The 18,498-nt window shown below is 47.3% G+C and overlaps 1 protein-coding gene across 16 annotated transcripts in view; it reads left to right on the top strand.

The window, feature by feature from the left end:
- Nucleotides 1-18,498, top strand: part of LOC110522572 (neurexin-3b) — a 628,889-nt gene that overhangs the window by 537,406 nt on the left and 72,985 nt on the right. For 13 of the 16 annotated variants that reach the window (XR_016495480.1, XR_016495481.1, XR_016495479.1 and 10 more), the window contains 3 exons: nucleotides 14,914-15,003; nucleotides 16,927-17,036; nucleotides 17,190-17,390. Coding sequence is in view for 12 of the 16 variants with exons in the window: in XM_090233216.1 (XP_090089342.1) it covers nucleotides 14,914-15,003; nucleotides 16,927-17,036; nucleotides 17,190-17,390 (401 nt within the window). In the remaining 4 variants the exon portion in view is untranslated. The remainder of the gene's footprint in view (nucleotides 1-14,913; nucleotides 15,004-16,926; nucleotides 17,037-17,189; nucleotides 17,391-18,498) is intronic. The other 3 variants (XR_016495482.1, XM_090233217.1, XM_090233215.1) reach the window with 1 other exon arrangement.

The raw sequence follows: 18,498 nt of genomic DNA, 5'->3' as shown, positions 1-18,498 counted from the left end.
TCAGCACCGGGTAGTGTCAGCACCGTGCAATGTCAGCACCGGGCAGTGTCAGCACCGGGTAGTGTCAGCACCGTGCAATGTCAGCACCGGGTAGTGTCAGCACCGGGTAGTGTCAGCACCGTGCAATGTCAGCACCGGGTAGTGTCAGCACCGGGTAGTGTCAGCACCGTGCAGTGTCAGCACCGGGTAGTGTCAGCACCGGGTAGTGTCAGCACCGGCAGTGTCAGCACCGGGTAGTGTCAGCACCAGGTAGTGTCAGCACCGGGTAGTGCAGTGCCAGCACCGGGTAGTGTCAGCACCGGGAAGTGTCAGCACCAGGTAGTGCCAGCACCGGGTAGTGTCAGCACCGGGTAGTGCCAGCACCGGGTAGTGCCAGCACCAGGTAGTGCCAGCACCGGGTAGTGTCAGCACCGGGTAGTGCCAGCACCGGGTAGTGCCAGCACCGGGCAGTGTCAGCACCGGGTAGTGTCAGCACCGGGTAGTGTCAGCACCGGGTAGTGTCAGCACCGGGTAGTGTCAGCACCGGGCAGTGTCAGCACCGGGTAGTGTCAGCACCGGGCAATGTCAGCACCGGGTAGTGTCAGCACCGGGAAGTGTCAGCACCAGGTAGTGCCAGCACCGGGTAGTGTCAGCACCGGGTAGTGCCAGCACCGGGTAGTGCCAGCACCAGGTAGTGCCAGCACCGGGTAGTGTCAGCACCGGGTAGTGCCAGCACCGGGTAGTGCCAGCACCGGGCAGTGTCAGCACCGGGTAGTGTCAGCACCGGGTAGTGTCAGCACCGGGTAGTGTCAGCACCGGGCAGTGCCAGCACCGGGTAGTGTCAGCACCGGGTAGTGCCAGCACCGGGAAGTGTCAGCACCGGGTAGTGCCAGCACCGGGTAGTGTCAGCACCGGGTAGTGTCAGCACCGGGCAGTGTCAGCACCGGGTAGTGTCAGCACCGGGCAATGTCAGCACCGGGTAGTGTCAGCACCGGGCAGTGTCAGCACCGGGCAGTGTCAGCACCGGGTAGTGTCAGCACCGTGTAGTGCCAGCACCGGGTAGTGCCAGCACCGGGTAGTGCCAGGACCGGGTAGTGTCAGCACCGGGTAGTGCCAGCACCGGGTAGTGCCAGCACCGGGTAGTGCCAGGACCGTGTAGTGTCAGCACCGGGTAGTGCCAGCACCGGGTAGTGTCAGCACCGGGTAGTGTCAGCACCGGGCAGTGTCAGCACCGGGTAGTGTCAGCACCGGGCAGTGTCAGCACCGGGCAGTGTCAGCACCGGGTAGTGTCAGCACCGGGCAGTGTCAGCACCGGGTAGTGTCAGCACCGGGCAGTGTCAGCATCGGGCAGTGTCAGCACCGGGTAGTGTCAGCACCGGGTAGTGTCAGCACCGGGCAGTGTCAGCACCGGGTAGTGTCAGCACCGGGTAGTGCCAGCACCAGGTAGTGTCAGCACCGGGTAGTGTCAGCACCGGGTAGTGCAGTGTCAGCACCGGGTAGTGCAGTGCAGCACCGGGTAGTGCCAGCACTGGGTAGTGTCAGCACCGGGTAGTGCCAGCACCGGGTAGTGCCAGCACCGGGTAGTGCCAGGACCGGGTAGTGTCAGCACCGGGTAGTGTCAGCACCGGGTAGTGTCAGCACCGGGTAGTGTCAGCACCGGGCAGTGTCAGCACCGGGTAGTGTCAGCACCGGGCAGTGTCAGCACCGGGCAGTGTCAGCACCGAGTAGTGTCAGCACCGGGCAGTGTCAGCACCGGGCAGTGTCAGCACCGGGTAGTGTCAGCACCGGGTAGTGTCAGCACCGGGTAGTGTCAGCACCGGGCAGTGTCAGCACCGGGTAGTGTCAGCACCGTGCAATGTCAGCACCGGGCAGTGTCAGCACCGGGTAGTGTCAGCACCGTGCAATGTCAGCACCGGGTAGTGTCAGCACCGGGTAGTGTCAGCACCGTGCAATGTCAGCACCGGGTAGTGTCAGCACCGGGTAGTGTCAGCACCGTGCAGTGTCAGCACCGGGTAGTGTCAGCACCGGGTAGTGTCAGCACCGGCAGTGTCAGCACCGGCAGTGTCAGCACCGGGTAGTGCCAGCACCGGGTAGTGCCAGCACCGGGTAGTGCCAGCACCGGGTTGTGTCAGCACCGGGTAGTGTCAGCACCGGTCAGTGTCAGCACCAGGCAGTTTCAGCACCGGGTAGTGTCAGCACCAGGCAGTGTCAGCACCGGGCAGTGTCAGCACCGGGTAGTGTCAGCACCGAGTAGTGCCAGCACCGGGTAGTGTCAGCACCGGGTAGTGTCAGCACCGGGTAGTGTCAGCACCGGGTAGTGTCAGCACCGAGTACTGCCAGCACCGGGTAGTGTCAGCACCGGGTTGTGCCAGCACCGGGTAGTGTCAGCACCGGGTAGTGTCAGCACCGAGTAGTGCCAGCACCGGGTAGTGTCAGCACCGGGTAGTGCCAGCACCGAGTAGTGCCAGCACCGGGTAGTGTCAGCACCGGGCAGTGTCAGCACCGGGCAGTGTCAGCACCGGGTAGTGCCAGCACCGGGCAGTGTCGGCACCGGGTAGTGTCAGCACCAGGCAGTGTCAGCACCGGGTAGTGTCAGCACCGGGTAGTGTCAGCACCGGGTAGTGTCAGCACCGGGTAGTGTCAGCACCGGGTAGTGCCAGGACCGGGTATCCTAAGCCTCCCTCTTATGCGTGAGTGAAGTGCAAAGCATGTAAACGTTTTTAAATTAACTACATTATTGTGTGCATTTAACTGTGGTCATTGACTCTGATCAACTCTAACCAGAAAAGTTGCTAAATGCTTGATGAATTCCTTTTCCTGTTTGAACACTTAAAAAGTTAGAAAACAGAGAGCATTTTGTCATTTTATCCTAGTGATAACATCAAGTTTCTTTCTATTCAGTCTGCATACTTGAAAGAGAGATCGAATATGTGATAATGAATTTTTCTTCTCCCTCTTGTAATTTGCATTCAGTGATTAGTAATTCAACAATGATAGATTTTTTGGCCCCCTCACTTGTAAAAGCATTGTCATGTCTTGAGTAATTACGGGTTAGGCTGCACCCTCATCGATTACCTCCCTCGCACTCCACGAATGCTGAACCGGGAAAGCCTGTGTGTGTGCTTGTGCACGCGTGTCTGCCTGCCTGTGTGCACACAGATGTTTGTGTGCGTGTGTGTGTGTGTGTGTGTGTGTGTGTGTGTGTGTGTGTGTGTGTTCATTGGCTGGTGAATAGGGATCAGAAGAGGTGTCTGTTGGTCTCTTAATGGGCTAGTTCTTACAGAACAGACAGGCTCGGGGACTGTTCATTGGCTGGTAAATAGGGATCAGAAGAGGTGTCTGTTGGTCTCTTAATGGGCTAGTTCTTACAGAACAGACAGGCTCGGGGACTGTTCATTGAACATCTTACGTCCTTACATAGGGCCCCTTGGACTTCAAAATATTTTCTGTGAGGTTAGACACACTTTTAAAAAACGATCAAGGTAAATATTTACAGCTAGGAGACGGACTAAACCTCTCAGACCCCTGTCCATGCCGTCAGGGCTACTGCTATCAAACAGAGCGAGAGTTTTTGATCCGATGATCCAATTTGAAATGGCATGATCCTTCAGTGTGCTGCTGTCTAGCTGTCGGCTGTTTCAGGGTGACATCCAACCAGGCATGATGGGAGATGGAGCTGGGCCAAGCTCTGTGGGAGCGAGAGAGAGAGGAACATGCCATCAAAAGGAACAAAGCATTTGACGTACATAGATACAGTATAACTGCATGTTACGTTCCCTCTAGACCCAGTCATCCATTCTGCAACGTGCCCCGCTCAGCTAAACATCTGTTTCTCTCTCTTTCTGTATTTCTCTCTTTCTGTTTGTCTCCCTCTCTCTTTCTCTTTCCGTGTCTCTCTCGCTCTCTTTCTGTGTCTCTCTGTCTCTCTTTCTGTCTCTCTCTCTTTCTGTGTCTCTCTCTCTTTCTGTGCCTCTCTCTGTCTCCCGCTCTGTCTCTCTTTCTGTGTGTCTCTCTCTGTGTATCTTTCTGTCTCTCTCTGTCTGTGTCTCTGTCTCTCTCTCTCTTTCTGTGTCTCTGTCTCTCTCTTTCTCTCCCTCTCTGTCTCTCTCTCTCTTTCTCTTTCTGTCTCTCTCCCTTTCTGTGTCTCTGTCTCTCTCTCCCTCTGTCTCTCTCGCTCTGTATGTCTCTCGCTCTTTGTCTCTCTCTCACTGTCTTTTTCTCATTCATAATCTCTCTCTCTCTCCCTTTCTCTGTGCCCTTCTCTCGCTCTCTTGTTTCTCTGTTTGTGTGCAGCTCCTCTTGCTCTGAGAACACATTCTCATTTACAGCAACGACTTGGGGAATAGTTACAGGGGAAAGGAGGGGGATGAATGAGCCAATTGTAAACTCGGGATTATTAGGTGACCGGGATGGTTTGAGGGCCAGATTGGGAATTTAGCCAGGACAGCACCAACTCTTATGATAAGTGCCATGGGATCTTTGACCTCAGAGAGTCAGGACACCCGTTTAACGTCTCATCTGAAAGATGGTACCCTACACAGGGCAGTGTCCCCAATCACTGCCCTGGGGAATTGGGATATTTTTTTAGACCAAAGGAAAGAGTGCCTCCTGCTGGCCCTCCAACACCACTTCCACCACTTCCAGTAGACAATGACCCTAAGCACACAGCCAAGACAACACAGGAGTGGATTCCGAACAAGTCTCCCATCCAGGAACTGACCAGGACCAACCCTGCTTAGCTTCAGAAGCAAGCCAGCAGTGGTATGCAGGGTGGCATGCTGCTGATAAATACTCATGTACCCTACTGGCCAAACATGATTACCTCTCTATCTCCAAAACAATCTCTCTCTTTATCTCTATGTCTCTTTCTCTCACACTCTCTTTCCTACAGGCCTACAATCCTATTTTCTCCACATGCACAGAGACACAGAGAGAGAGATAAGCAGCCCCTTTCTCTGCAGCAGCCGCCCCTTCGCCTCTCGGTCTAACTCATGCTTTGAACGCCGTCGACAGCTCAGGGCAACATGATAAATGATGATTGCTCTGTCTCTTTGTCTGTCTGAGAGGAGAGAAGATACTGAGGAAATAGAAGCTCAGTCTGAAATAAAGGGATGGAGTGAGAGAGTGGAAGAGAGAGCAAGAGAGAGAGAGAGAGAGAGAGAGAGAGAGAGAGAGGGGTTGAGGGAGGGAGAGATCGAAAGAGAGAGAGAGAGATTGGGAGAGGTTGTGAAGGTAGAAGGAACAGCAGAAAGAAGGAGAGGAGAGAGAAAGAGAGAGGGAGGAGAGAGGCAGGCAGAGATATAGGGAGAATGAGTGATGCAGGCAGAGATAGGGACAGGGAGAGGGAGAAGGAGTGATGCAGGCAGAGATAGAGGGAGAGGGAGAAGGAGTGATGCAGGCAGAGATAGAGGGAGAGGGAGAAGGAGCATTGCAGGCAGAGATAGAGACAGGGAGAGGGAGAAGGAGCAATGCAGGCAGAGATAGAGACAGGGGGAGGGAGAAGGAGCAATGCAGGCAGAGATAGAGACAGGGGGAGGGAGAAGGAGCAATGCAGGCAAGAGATAGAGACAGGGGGAGGGAGAAGGAGCAATGCAGGCAAGAGATAGAGACAGGGAGAGGGAGAAGGAGCAATGCAGGCAGAGATAGAGACAGGAAGAGGGAGAAGGAGCAATGCAGGCAGAGATAGAGACAGGAAGAGGGAGAATGAGCAATGCAGGCAGAGATAGAGACAGGGGGAGGGAGAAGGAGCAATGCAGGCAGAGATAGAGACAGGGAGAGGGAGAAGGAGCAATGCAGGCAAGAGATAGAGACAGGGAGAGGGAGAAGGAGCAATGCAGGCAAGAGATAGAGACAAGGAGAGGGAGAAGGAGCAATGCAGGCAGAGATAGAGACAGGGAGAGGGAGAAGGAGAAATGCAGGCAAGAGATAGAGACAGGGAGAGGGAGAAGGAGCAATGCAGGCAGAGATAGAGACAGGGAGAAGGAGAAGGAGCAATGCAGGCAGAGATAGAGACACGGAGAGGGAGAAGGAGCAATGCAGGCAGAGATAGACACAGGAAGAGGGAGATGGAGCAATGCAGGCAGAGATAGAGACAGGGAGAGGGAGAAGGTGCGATGCAGGCAGAGATAGAGAGAGTGAGAGATCTGGTAATAGATGAAGAATGATACAGTGGAGGACAGTGAGGATGAGCTGGACAGACAGACAAGAGATGAGAGTGAGAGTGAGGTTGACAGACAGACAAGAGGGAACAGTGATATTGAAGTTGACAGACAGACAAGAGAGGAGAGTGAGAGTGAGGTTGACAGACAGACAAGAGAGAACAGTGATATTGAAGTTGACAGACAGGAGAAGACAGTGAGGGTGAATTTGACAGAAAGACAGAAGAGGACAGTGAGGATGAAGTTGACAGACAGACAGGAGAGGACAGTGAGGATGAGGTTGACAGACAGAAAGGTGAGGACAGTGAGGGTGAGGTTGACAGAGAGGAGAGGACAGTGAGGGTGAAGTTTACAGACAGGAGAGGACAGTGCGGGTGAAGTTTACAGACAGGAGAGGACAGTGAGGGTGAAGTTGACAGGCAGGGGAGGACAGTGAGGGTGAAGTTGACAGACAGGAGAGGACAGTGAGGGTGAAGTTTACAGAGAGGAGAGGACAGTGAGGGAGAGATTTACAGACAGGAGAGGACAGTGAGGGTGAAGTTTACAGAGGGTAGAGGACAGTGAGGGTGAAGTTTACAGACAGGAGAGGACAGTGAGGGTGTAGTTTACATACATGAGAGGACAGTGAGGGTGAAGTTGACAGACAAGAGAGAACAGTGAGAGTGAAGTTGACAGACAGTAGAGGACAGTGAGGGTGAAGTTGACAGACAGACAGGAGAGGACAGTGAGGGTGAAGTTGACAGACAGTAGAGGACAGTGAGGGTGAAGTTGACAGACAGGAGAGGACAGTGAGAGTGAAGTTGACAGACAGTAGAGGACAGTGAGGGTGAAGTTGACAGACAGACAGGCAGGAGAGGACAGTCAATGTAAAGTTCACAGACAGACATGAGATGACAGTTAGGGTGAAGTTGACAGACACACATGAGATGACAGTGAGGGTGAGGTTGATAGACAGGAGAGTACAGGGAGGGTGATGTTGACAGACAGACAGAAGTGGACAAGAGGGTGAGGTTGACAGACAGAAGACAGTGATGGTGAGGTTGACAGACAGGCTGAAGAGGACAGTGAGGGTGAGTTTGTCAGACAGACAGACAGACAGACAGACAGGCAGGCAGGCAGGCAGGCAGGCAGGCAGGCAGGCAGGCAGACAGACAGACAGACAGACAGACAGACAGACAGACAGACAGACAGGAGAGGACTGTGAGAGTGAGTTTGACAGACAGAAGAGGACAATGAGGGTGAGGTTGACAGACAGGGGAGAGCAGTGAGGGTGATGTTGACAGACAGGAGAGAGCAGTGAGGGTAAGGTTGACAGACAGACAGAAGAGGACAATGAGGGTGAGGTTGACAGAGAGGAGAGAGCAGTGAGGGTGATGTTGACAGACAGACAGAAGAGGACTGTGAAGGTGAGGTTGACAGACAGAAGAGGACAGTGAGAGTGAGATTCACAGACAGAGGAGGACAGTGAGGGTGAGTTTAACAGACAGGAGAGGACAGTGAGGGTGAGTTTAACAGACAGGAGAGGACAGTGAGGGTGAGTTTAACAGACAGGAGAGGACAGTGAGGGTGAGTTTAACAGACAGAAGTGGACAGTGAGGGTGAGTTTAACAGACAGGAGAGGACAGTGAGGGTGAGTTTAACTGACAGGAGAGGACTGTGAAGGTGAGGTTGACAAATAGGACAACAGAGTGTAGATTAGAAGTAAGGTCAGGTTATAACCTGAAGTTTTAAAGAGCGGCTAAAAGCAGAGGTTTTAGACAGGATGGATGGAGAGGGTATCAAATCTTCTTCCGTTTTCACGGAGTTGATACGCCCTCGGCATCGAGTGATGGCCTCCTGACTGTCACCGTGACGATGTGTGTTCTCACTGAAACACTTCCAACAGAAGGGGAGAAATTCACATATTGTTTTTGCCGCTGTGAAGAATTGGAATCACACATATACACACACACAGACACACACTTAGAACCACTACCCTAGTAATACAAGTTGTTTCTGCTTTCATCTTAATTCTAGACATGTTGTCAACACATACCTAGAGAAATCCATTTGAGGGCCTCTCAACAGACACCATGGAGAAGACATAGACAACAAATAAAACATGGAAAAGGAGGGAAGAACTGAGAGGGAAAAATAGAGGTATAGTCAGTATTGTGGGTACTGTCTGTTTATACCTCGGGAGAGGTAGGGAGACAGACAGACAGACAGACAGACAGACAGACAGACAGACAGGGAGGGAGGGAGGGAGACAGAGAGAGAGAGAGAGAGAGAGAGAGAGAGAGAGAAGAAGAAGAAGACGGAGGGAGAGAGAGAGAAGAAGAAGATGGAGGGAGAGAGAGAGAAGTGGCATAGTCAGTGTTGTAGGTGCGTGCTTCTGTTTGCACCTGGGGGCACTCGCTTGCTCTTCAAAACAGTCGACCAGGGTCTCCATCTTTCTGTCCAGGGAGGCTGTTGCCTCTCAGTCTCCACACCGCGTCTGGATCAAAGGCACTGAGAACCCTGCTCTTCGGCTGTCCCTATAGGAGAGCTGTTTTTTACTCCAGATCGAACCCTTTTGGATACAATGTAGAACCCTCTGTGAAAAAGCTTCTACCTAGAACCAAAAAGGGTTCTTATGGGGACGGCTGAAGAACCCTTTTAGGTTCTAAATATAAGCTTTTTTTCAAAGAGTTGCAGTGCTTGTCAGAGAGCAGCCCTTCCATCTTAATTTACATTCCCCTCCTTCCTCCTCCTCTCGTCCCCTCCTCTTCTCCTCCCCTACCAACACCCACGCTCCCTCTCAGCCCTTTTTAATCTGAACACGTCAAATCAAATCAAATCAAACGTTATTTGTCACATACACATGGTTAGCAGATGTTAATGCGAGTGTAGCGAAATGCTTGTGCTTCTAGTTCCGACAATGCAGTAATTACCAACGAGTAATCTAACCTAACAATTCCACAACTACTACCTTATACACACAAGTGTAAAGGGATAAAGAATATGTACATAAAGATATATGAATGAGTGATGGTATAGAACGGCATAGGCAAGATGCAGTAGATGGTATCGAGTACAGTATATACATATGAGATGACTAATGTAGGTTATGTAAACAAAGTGACATAGTTTAAAGTGGCTAGTGATACATGTATTACATAAAGATGCAGTAGATGGTATAGAGTACCGTATGTACATATACATATGAGATTAGTAATGTAGGGTATGTAAACATTATATTAAGTGCCATTATTTAAAGTGGCTACTGATACATTTTTTTACATCAATTCCCATCAATTTCCATTATTAAAGTGGCTGGAGTTGAGTCAGTGTGTTGGCCTTGAGATAGAAACTGTTTTTCAGTCTCTCAGTCCCTGCTTTGATGCACCTGTACTGACCTCGCCTTCTGGATGATAGTGGGATGAACAGGCAGTGGCTCGGGTGGTTGTTGTCCTTGATGATCTTTATGGCCTTCCTGTGACATCGGGTGGTGTAGGTGTCCTGGAGGGCAGGTAGTTTGCCCCCGGTGATGCGTTGTGCAGACCTCACTACCCTCTGGAGAGCCTTACGGTTGTGGGCGGAGCAGTTGCCGTACCTGGCGGTGATACAGCCCGACAGGATGCTCTTGATTGTGCATCTGTAGAAGTTTGTGAGTGCTTTTGGTGACAAGCCAAATTTCTTCAGCCTCCTGAGGTTGAAGAGGCGCTGCTGCGCCTTCTTCATGATGCTGTCTGTGTGGGTGGACCAATTCAGTTTGTCTGTGATGTTTACGCCGAGGAACTTAAAACTTACTACCCTCTCCACTACTATCCCGTCGGTGTGGATAGGGGGGTGTTCCCTCTGCTGTTTCCTGAAGTCCACAATCATCTCCTTTGTTTTGTTTTGTTGACGTTGAGTGTGAGGTTATTTTCCTGACACCACACTCCGAGGGCCCTCACCTCTTCCCTGTAGGCCGTCTCGTCGTTGTTGGTAATCAAGCCTACCACTGTAGTGTCGTCCGCAAACTTGATGATTGAGTTGGAGGCGTGCATGGCCACGCAGTCGTGGGTGAACAGGGAGTACAGGAGAGGGCTCAGAACGCACCCTTGTGGGGCCCCAGTGTTTAGGATCAGCGGGGTGGAGATGTTGTTACCTACCCTCACCACCTGGGAGCGACCCGTCAGGAAGTCCAATACCCAGTTGCACAGGGCGGGGTCGAGACCCAGGGTCTCGAGCTTGATGACGAGTTTGGAGGGTACTATGGTGTTAAATTCTGAGCTGTAGTCGATGAACAGCATTCTCACATAGGTATTCCTCTTGTCCAGATGGGTTAGGGCAGTGTGCAGTGTGGTTGCGATTGCATCGTCTGTGTACCTATTGGGGCGGTAAGCAAATTGGAGTGGGTCTAGGGTGTCAGGTAGCGTGGAGGTGATATGGTCCTTGACTAGTCTCTCAAAGCACTTCATGATGACGGAAGTTTAGCTCAGTTACCTTAGCTTTCTTGGGAACAGGAACAATGGTGGCCCTCTTGAAGCATGTGGGAACAGCAGACTGGGATAGGGATTGATTGAATCTTTGAAGCCACACAGTTTTTTTCTCTCTTAAGAAATGAGAAAAGAAAAAAGAAAAGCAGAAAAAAGACAGAAAGACAGAAAGAGAGGAGGAGAGGAGGAGAGGAGGAGAGGAGGAGTGGAGGAGAGGAGGAGAGGAGGAGTGGAGGAGAGGAGGAGAGGAGGAGAGGAGGAGAGGAGGAGAGGAGGAGTGGAGGAGAGGAGGAGAGGAGGAGTGGAGGAGAGGAGGAGAGGAGGAGAGGAGGAGAGGAGGAGAGGAGGAGTGGAGGAGAGGAGGAGAGGAGGAGAGGAGGAGAGGAGGAGAGGAGGAGTGGAGGAGTGGAGGAGAGGAGGAGAGGAGGAGAGGAGGAGAGGAGGAGAGGCTGAGAGAGACTCCCAAAAAGCCATTAGTTAATGTGTGTTCTCCTCTAACCATAGTTTGCGGGGGAATATGATTGAGCTGAGTTGATAGGGGGTCTCCCCGCGTAACTGAAACATGTTGTGACGTGAGAACATTTGACTCAGCGAGTGTGCTGCGATGTATTATTAAAAGAATGTGTTAAAGGCCCAGTGATGTGATTTTCATGTGTTTCATATATATTTCCACGCTATGAGGTTGGAATAATATTGTGAAATTTAAAAAATAATGTTAATGCCCTTTAAGTGTAAGAGCTGTTTGAAAAGACTGCCTGAAATTTCAGCCTGTTTTGCAGGGATGGCGTTTTGGCCTGCCTGGTGACATCACTTAGTTTAGTTAGTTATCAATTATTGATAAGAAGATAGTTCAAAACCTCTCTGCCAATAACAGCTAGTTTTCAGTTTTCCCCTCCCCACTCAGACCACTCCCATACAGTCATAGCAAAATTCTTGCTTGAGAAATTTCTCTTTGCTAAGAAGCTATTTTTAACCATTTTAATTGATAACAATCACAGTAAGGTACTTAATTGTTACCCAGAAATGATTTGATGTTGAGATAAAAAATGGCTGCATTGGGCCTTTAAGTATATTCACACTTTTGAAGTCCCGCACTTCCTATTATCAACTCCAAAAAGCTGCAGTCAATGTATTATTTATTCCTTCCGTACCTTGAAACAGTGTCAAAGTGTCTTTGTTTCTCCAAAACATCCTCATCGAGGGAAGTAGTGACATCATTTCACTTCCTACATTATTCAGGACAAACTTCACAGACGGTAGTATCTCTGTCTGTTTGAAAACACAAAGCCATATTTGATCTCCCGAAATTGATAGTCGAAGTGCATCACTGAATGCATGGATAAAGCCTCAGCATGTCATCCACATGCACAAGTAGGATGGGAATTGGTCATTGCATATATTCTATATGTTTAGCATATTATACAATCACAGGCTCAGACATTAGAGATATAGCTTAGCCTATAGATATTTATCTTGAAAATAGTACAGAGAGAGCGATGGGTAAGCAGCAAGATTTGTGACCTGTTGCCACAAGAAAAGGGCAACCAGTGAAGAACAAACACCATTGTAAATACAACCCATATTTATGTTTATTTATTTTCCCTTTTGTACATTCACCATTTTCACATCGTTACAACACTGTAAATAGACACAACATGGACCTTCTGTATTGTTTATTTAACTTTCTTTAAATGATCTACTTCACTTGCTTTGGCAATGTTAACATAATGTTTCCCATGCCAATAAAGCCCTTGAATTGCATTGAGAGAGAAAGAGGGAGACAGGGGGAGAGTGAGGGAGAGTGAGGGAGAGAGAGAAAGGGAGACGGAGGGAGAGAGAGGGAGACAGAGGGAGAGAGAGGGAGACAGAGGGAGAGAGAGGGGGAGAGAGGGAGGGAGAGGGAGAGAGAGAAAGGGAGACGGAGGGAGAGAGAGGGAGACAGAGGGAGAGAGAGGGGGAGAGAGGGAGGGAGAGAGAGAGAGAGAGAGAGATTGTACTGTGTAAAATACAAAGCCCTGCTGGATATATGCATCAGATCAGAGTTATTCCTCCTACCAGAACATGTTCTCTTCAGTCTCAGAGTTATTCCTCCTGACAGAACATGTTCTCTTCAGTCTCAGAGTTATTCCTGCTGACAGAACATGTTCTCTTCAGTCTCAGAGTTATTCCTCCTGACAGAACATGTTCTCTTCAGTCTCAGAGTTATTCCTCCTACCAGAACATGTTCTCTTCAGTCTCAGAGTTATTCCTGCTGACAGAACATGTTCTCTTCAGTCTCAGAGTTATTCCTCCTGACAGAACATGTTCTCTTCAGTCTCAGAGTTATTCCTCCTACCAGAACATGTTCTCTTCAGTCTCAGAGTTATTCCTCCTACCAGAACATGTTCTCTTCAGTCTCAGAGTTATTCCTGCTGACAGAACATGTTCTCTTCAGTCTCAGAGTTATTCCTCCTACCAGAACATGTTCTCTTCAGTCTCAGAGTTATTCACCTGACAGAACATGTTCTCTTCAGTCTCAGAGTTATTCCTCCTGACAGAACATGTTCTCTTCAGTCTCAGAGTTATTCCTCCTACCAGAACATGTTCTCTTCAGTCTCAGAGTTATTCCTCCTACCAGAACATGTTCTCTTCAGTCTCAGAGTTATTCCTGCTGACAGAACATGTTCTCTTCAGTCTCAGAGTTATTCCTCCTACCAGAACATGTTCTCTTCAGTCTCAGAGTTATTCAACTGACAGAACATGTTCTCTTCAGTCTCAGAGTTATTCCTCCTACCAGAACATGTTCTCTTCAGTCTCAGAGTCATTCCTCCTACCAGAACATGTTCTCTTCAGTCTCAGAGTTATTCCTCCTACCAGAACATGTTCTCTTCAGTCTCAGAGTTATTCCTCCTACCAGAACATGTTCTCATCAGTCTCAGAGTTATTCCTCCTACCAGAACATGTTCTCTTCAGTCTCAGAGTTATTCCTCCTACCAGAACATGTTCTCTTCAGTCTCAGAGTTATTCCTGCTGACAGACCATGTTCTCTTCAGTCTCAGAGTTATTCCTCCTGCCAGAACATGTTCTCTTCAGTCTCAGAGTTATTCAACTGACAGAACATGTTCTCTTCAGTCTCAGAGTTATGAGTTATTCCTCCTACCAGAACATGTTCTCTTCAGTCTCAGAGCAGCAACCAGGGTATCACTCTAACAGAGACCTCACACTATGCCCGTAATCACACACACACACACACACACACACACACACACACACACACACACACACACACACACACACACACACACACACACACACACACACCACACACACACACACACACACACACCCATAATCACACACACACACACACACTACACCCATAATCACATACACACACACACACACATACACACTACACTCATAATCACACACACCCATGCGCACCACACACATACAGACAGACACACAGACACACATACAGACAGACACACACACAAACGCACAGACACACTCCTACTCCTACACCACCTGGTAATAATGTCATCTGTATCCTGTGTCCTTCTCAAATCTCTGTCATCAGGGGACTTTTCTCCCAACAGGTTTGCAGCTCTGCAAATTACCTGTTTTATTTCACTCCTTCGCTATCTATTTCCCCTCCTTCTCTCCAAAATAGTTGTTAAACTGACTTGTTCCTTGGCCGCATGAAATGTATGAGCAGGGTTATGTATCAAATGGAACACTATTCTCTATATAGTGCACTACTTTTGCACTTTTGTGTAAAAAGTAGTGCAATATATAGGGAATAGGGTGCCATTGGGGACACAGATCAAGTGTTCAGGTGTTGTCCAGTGGGAAAAGTGATTCAAAATATATGTTCCTGAGTAGGGCTGTTCAGACATGCAAACCTATTTAACAGACTGATCTTTTTCCCTTCACATCTGTTGAGGTTTAATGAATTCAGGTTATTATGTAGATTGAAATGTGGAATGTATTGTTCAACACAAATGAATGCACAGACGATTGACTGGTTTTTCCAGGTTCTTTGTGTGTTCTGTTCTCAAGGACGTGGCTTTACAGGATTGTTGTCTATGTTTATTTGGTTATTTATTTGAAACCAAGCGTTGCTAAAGTAGGCCATTGACTGTCCAATATTCTCAAAAATCCTATTTTACCAAGTTTTCTAAATTAAACAACTAAATATTTATGTAGAAATTCCGCGTAACAATTGTTTTACTTTCATTATAAACAAGGCTAAACCATTTTTCTAAATCGGTGTCTAAATGTGAATGATGATTGTTTGACAGTTGCTTTTGCCGACTGTTTTAAGTTTTTCTCTAAACTTTCAAACTTTAAAGGACCCAGCGACGTTGAGCGCTATCAAATGGGTAATAAGAAAATCCCATTCAATTATAAGAGGCCGGTAGAAGATTGGCTGCAGGAGAAAGGTAAACCTTTTACCAGATCTTCTAGAATATTCTGGAATATTGTTGTTTTCTTGTCATGTCATTGGCTTGTTTTCCTCTCAATCCTTCTAGAATGGATCCACAGCAATTCCTTTTCAAACCCATTAAACCATAATTAAACTAAACTTACTGTCACTTGTATTTTGTTCGTTTTTCCCTTCTTTTTTGTTGCCATTCCCTTCTTGTCATCATGTTTAAATTCAGAGTTTTGAATCATTGAAGCTGACCAGTTATTAAAGGGACTGGTGTAATCCACAAACAGTACATGATCAAATCTGATGTCTCACAACCAATAGTTGAACTTTGCTAAAAAAAGAAACACAAATCTCCCTGCTGAAAGCTCCAGTAATATTTGTGGACAAACTTAACAGAGAGTGTATATTTGTTTGAGTTGGAGCTCTAAACGAACTTCCAGGCTCTATTTTGGGGTGTTACTCCCACGACAGTGGTTTGACACACCCAACCGAAGCATTCCTCTTGTTTTGGTGACAGCAATAGTAACAGTAATTGGGACCTATTGTTCGAACTCTACTCAGCACTAACATAAGCCCATCACCGTGTAGCCTGCCCTGAAATAGAATAGAACTTTTGGAATTAAATGGTCTACTTCCACTCCACACAGTCTGTTTTACTGTTCATCGTCTCTACCTCACTGCTGTTTATTACAATGGAGAGGTGTGCTCCCAATATATTCTGCTTCTTACTAATTTTCCTGCTTGACATAATATCATTATAAACTACATTTAAAGTGGATTGCCTAAACTTGCTAAGATGATTATAAAGTCCCTTTAACAACGTCTAAAAACACAAAGCAGTTTATGATCCTATTAGCATGTACTACATGCATGGATCAACATAATATTTATTTTTATGTTACAATGATATGAGATTTATTTCCCTTTTCATTTCATGCCCAATGTATTGTAATTGTGAATGTGACAAATGCAATGAGCCTGCAGTGCTGTGTGTGTGTGTGTGTTATGGAAATTTGATTTCCAATTAGGATTCTCCTGTATTCCGAGTGTTATTTGTATATTTCATTTCAGAACTAATGCATGAGCAGTGTGTTTTGACTGCGATGGTTTAACTCCCGTTTATGGAAGTTTACTGTGGATTTCATGACATGTACGACAGTCTATTAGTTGCATTTTATCACATTATGTTGCAATACAAAAGTCTCCCTTGTTTTTCTTTTAAATAATTTAACTGCGTGATTATATTGAGTTGTTCAGGGGATTACGAATGCAGTGAATGTTTCTGGTTTCATGAGTCAAAGATCTTTTCCAAACACACTTAACTGACCTTACTTTCCGTTGTTTATTTATAAACAGATCTGGGTTCAAATACATGTGTATTTGAGTATCTGGTATTTAATATACTTTTTATTTGTGTATTTCCAAATACACAGTCCAAAACAAGTAGCTGTATTTGAGTATTTTAATGTTTTTTTGTAAAAAATAATAATAATGAATAAGAAAGTATACCAAATTGTATTTGAGAGTATTTTCAAAAACTTATTTCAAATACTGTTTTCAAATACATGGGTTAAGCGCATGGGAGTTTATTAGAGTATTTTCCAATACTTTCCAAGTGTTTTTCCAAATACCTTCAAATATTCAAGTGATATATTTTAAATAGTATTTGAACCCAGGTCTGATACAGACACAATTAAAACATTGACACGTTAAATATGCATGAGTCGAGATGCATTGACACATCACACCTTAACGCACACGAACTCCCAGCGCTTGTCCCCAGAGGAGCATTAGAGGTACAGATTTATAAATGCAGTAAAACCAACGTATGGACAATATGAGTGTAGACTACTTAAACGAATCAAGTACAACCAATTTAAGTGCATTGAAATGGTGTTCTCCCTGCTGTCCCCCTCCCGTCTCCTCTCAGGCCGGCAGCTCACCATCTTCAACACCCAGGCGGCCATCTCTATAGGTGGTAATGACCGTAAACGCCCCTACCAGGGCCAGCTGTCTGGCCTCTACTACAACGGACTAAAGGTACGATTCATTGACTGATTTGATAAATAAAAGTCGAAAGAAATCCACTCCAGCTGAAAAAGCTGTAATGGGTGGACTGGCAGCCATTTTGAGTGTACACATATAATTAAAGCAGGAAGTAAAATCTAATTCTATAATATATACTATTCTAAGGTCCTCAACATGGCCGCCGAAGGTCACGCCAACATCAAGGTGAACGGGAGCGTCCGATTGGTGGGTGACATGCCCACCAGTAGGGGCGCTGCCCGCACCACCACCTCTGTGCCACCTGAGATGTCCACCACCTTCATAGAGACCACTACGACTCTGTCAACGACCACCACGAGGAAACAGCGCTCCCCACCCACCATTCAGGTATGGGTAGGGGAAGATGGGGGGGGGGGGGGGTCATTGATCAGGGAGGGAGGAAATGGACGTGTGTGTATGAAAGATTAGTGGAGGGAAATGTGTGATGTTACATCATGTTACCTGTTGGGCACACAGTGCATTCGGAAAGTATTCCGGACACTTGACTTTTTCCACATTTTGTTACATTTACACAACCTTATTCTAACCAGGTGGCCAGTTGAGAACACCTTTATTTAACCAGGTAGGCCAGTTGAGAACACCTTTATTTAACCAGGTAGGCCAGTTGAGAACACCTTTATTTAACCAGGTAGGCCAGTTGAGAACACCTTTATTTAACCAGGTAGGCCAGTTGAGAACACCTTTATTTAACCAGGTAGGCCAGTTGAGAACACCTTTATTTAACCAGGTAGGCCAGTTGAGAACACCTTTATTTAACCAGGTAGGCCTGTTGAGAACACCTTTATTTAACCAGGTAGGCCAGTTGAGAACAAGTTCTCATTTACAACTGCAACCTGGCCAAGATAAAGCAAAGCAGTGTGACACAAACAACAGAGTTGCACATGGAATAAACAAAAATACAATCAATAACACAATAGAAAAGTCTATATTCAGTGTGTGCAAATGAAGTAAAATTACATTTTCGCAAATAAACACTGGAGTGATAGATGTGCAGAAGATAAATGTGCAAGTAGAGATACTGGGGTGCAAAGAAATAATATATATATATATATTAAATATAATAAATAACAATATGTGGATGAGGTAGTTGGATGGGTTATTTACATATGGGCTATGTACAGGTGCAATGGTCTGTATGCTGCTCTGATAGCTGATGCTTAAAGTTAGTGAGGGAGATACGAGTGTCTAGCTTTAGTGATTTTTGCAATTCATTCCAGTCAATGGCAGCAGAGAACTGTAAGGACAGGCGGTTTTTGGGATGACCAGTGAAATATACCTACTGGAGCGCATGCTATGGGTGGGTGCAGCAATGGTGATCAGTGAGCTAAGATAAGGCAGGGATTTACCTAGTAAGGACTTATTGATGACCTGGAGCCAGTGGGTTTGGCGATGAATATGAAGCGAGGGCCAGCCAACGAGAGCACATAGGGCGGAG

Source organism: Oncorhynchus mykiss, chromosome 4 (genome assembly GCF_057628025.1).
Source record: "Oncorhynchus mykiss isolate SJ-2025 chromosome 4, ASM5762802v1, whole genome shotgun sequence".
In the NCBI taxonomy this organism is placed as follows: domain Eukaryota; kingdom Metazoa; phylum Chordata; class Actinopteri; order Salmoniformes; family Salmonidae; genus Oncorhynchus; species Oncorhynchus mykiss.
Note: the sequence above shows the minus strand (reverse complement) of the source record. Positions and strands in the feature narration are given on the sequence as shown.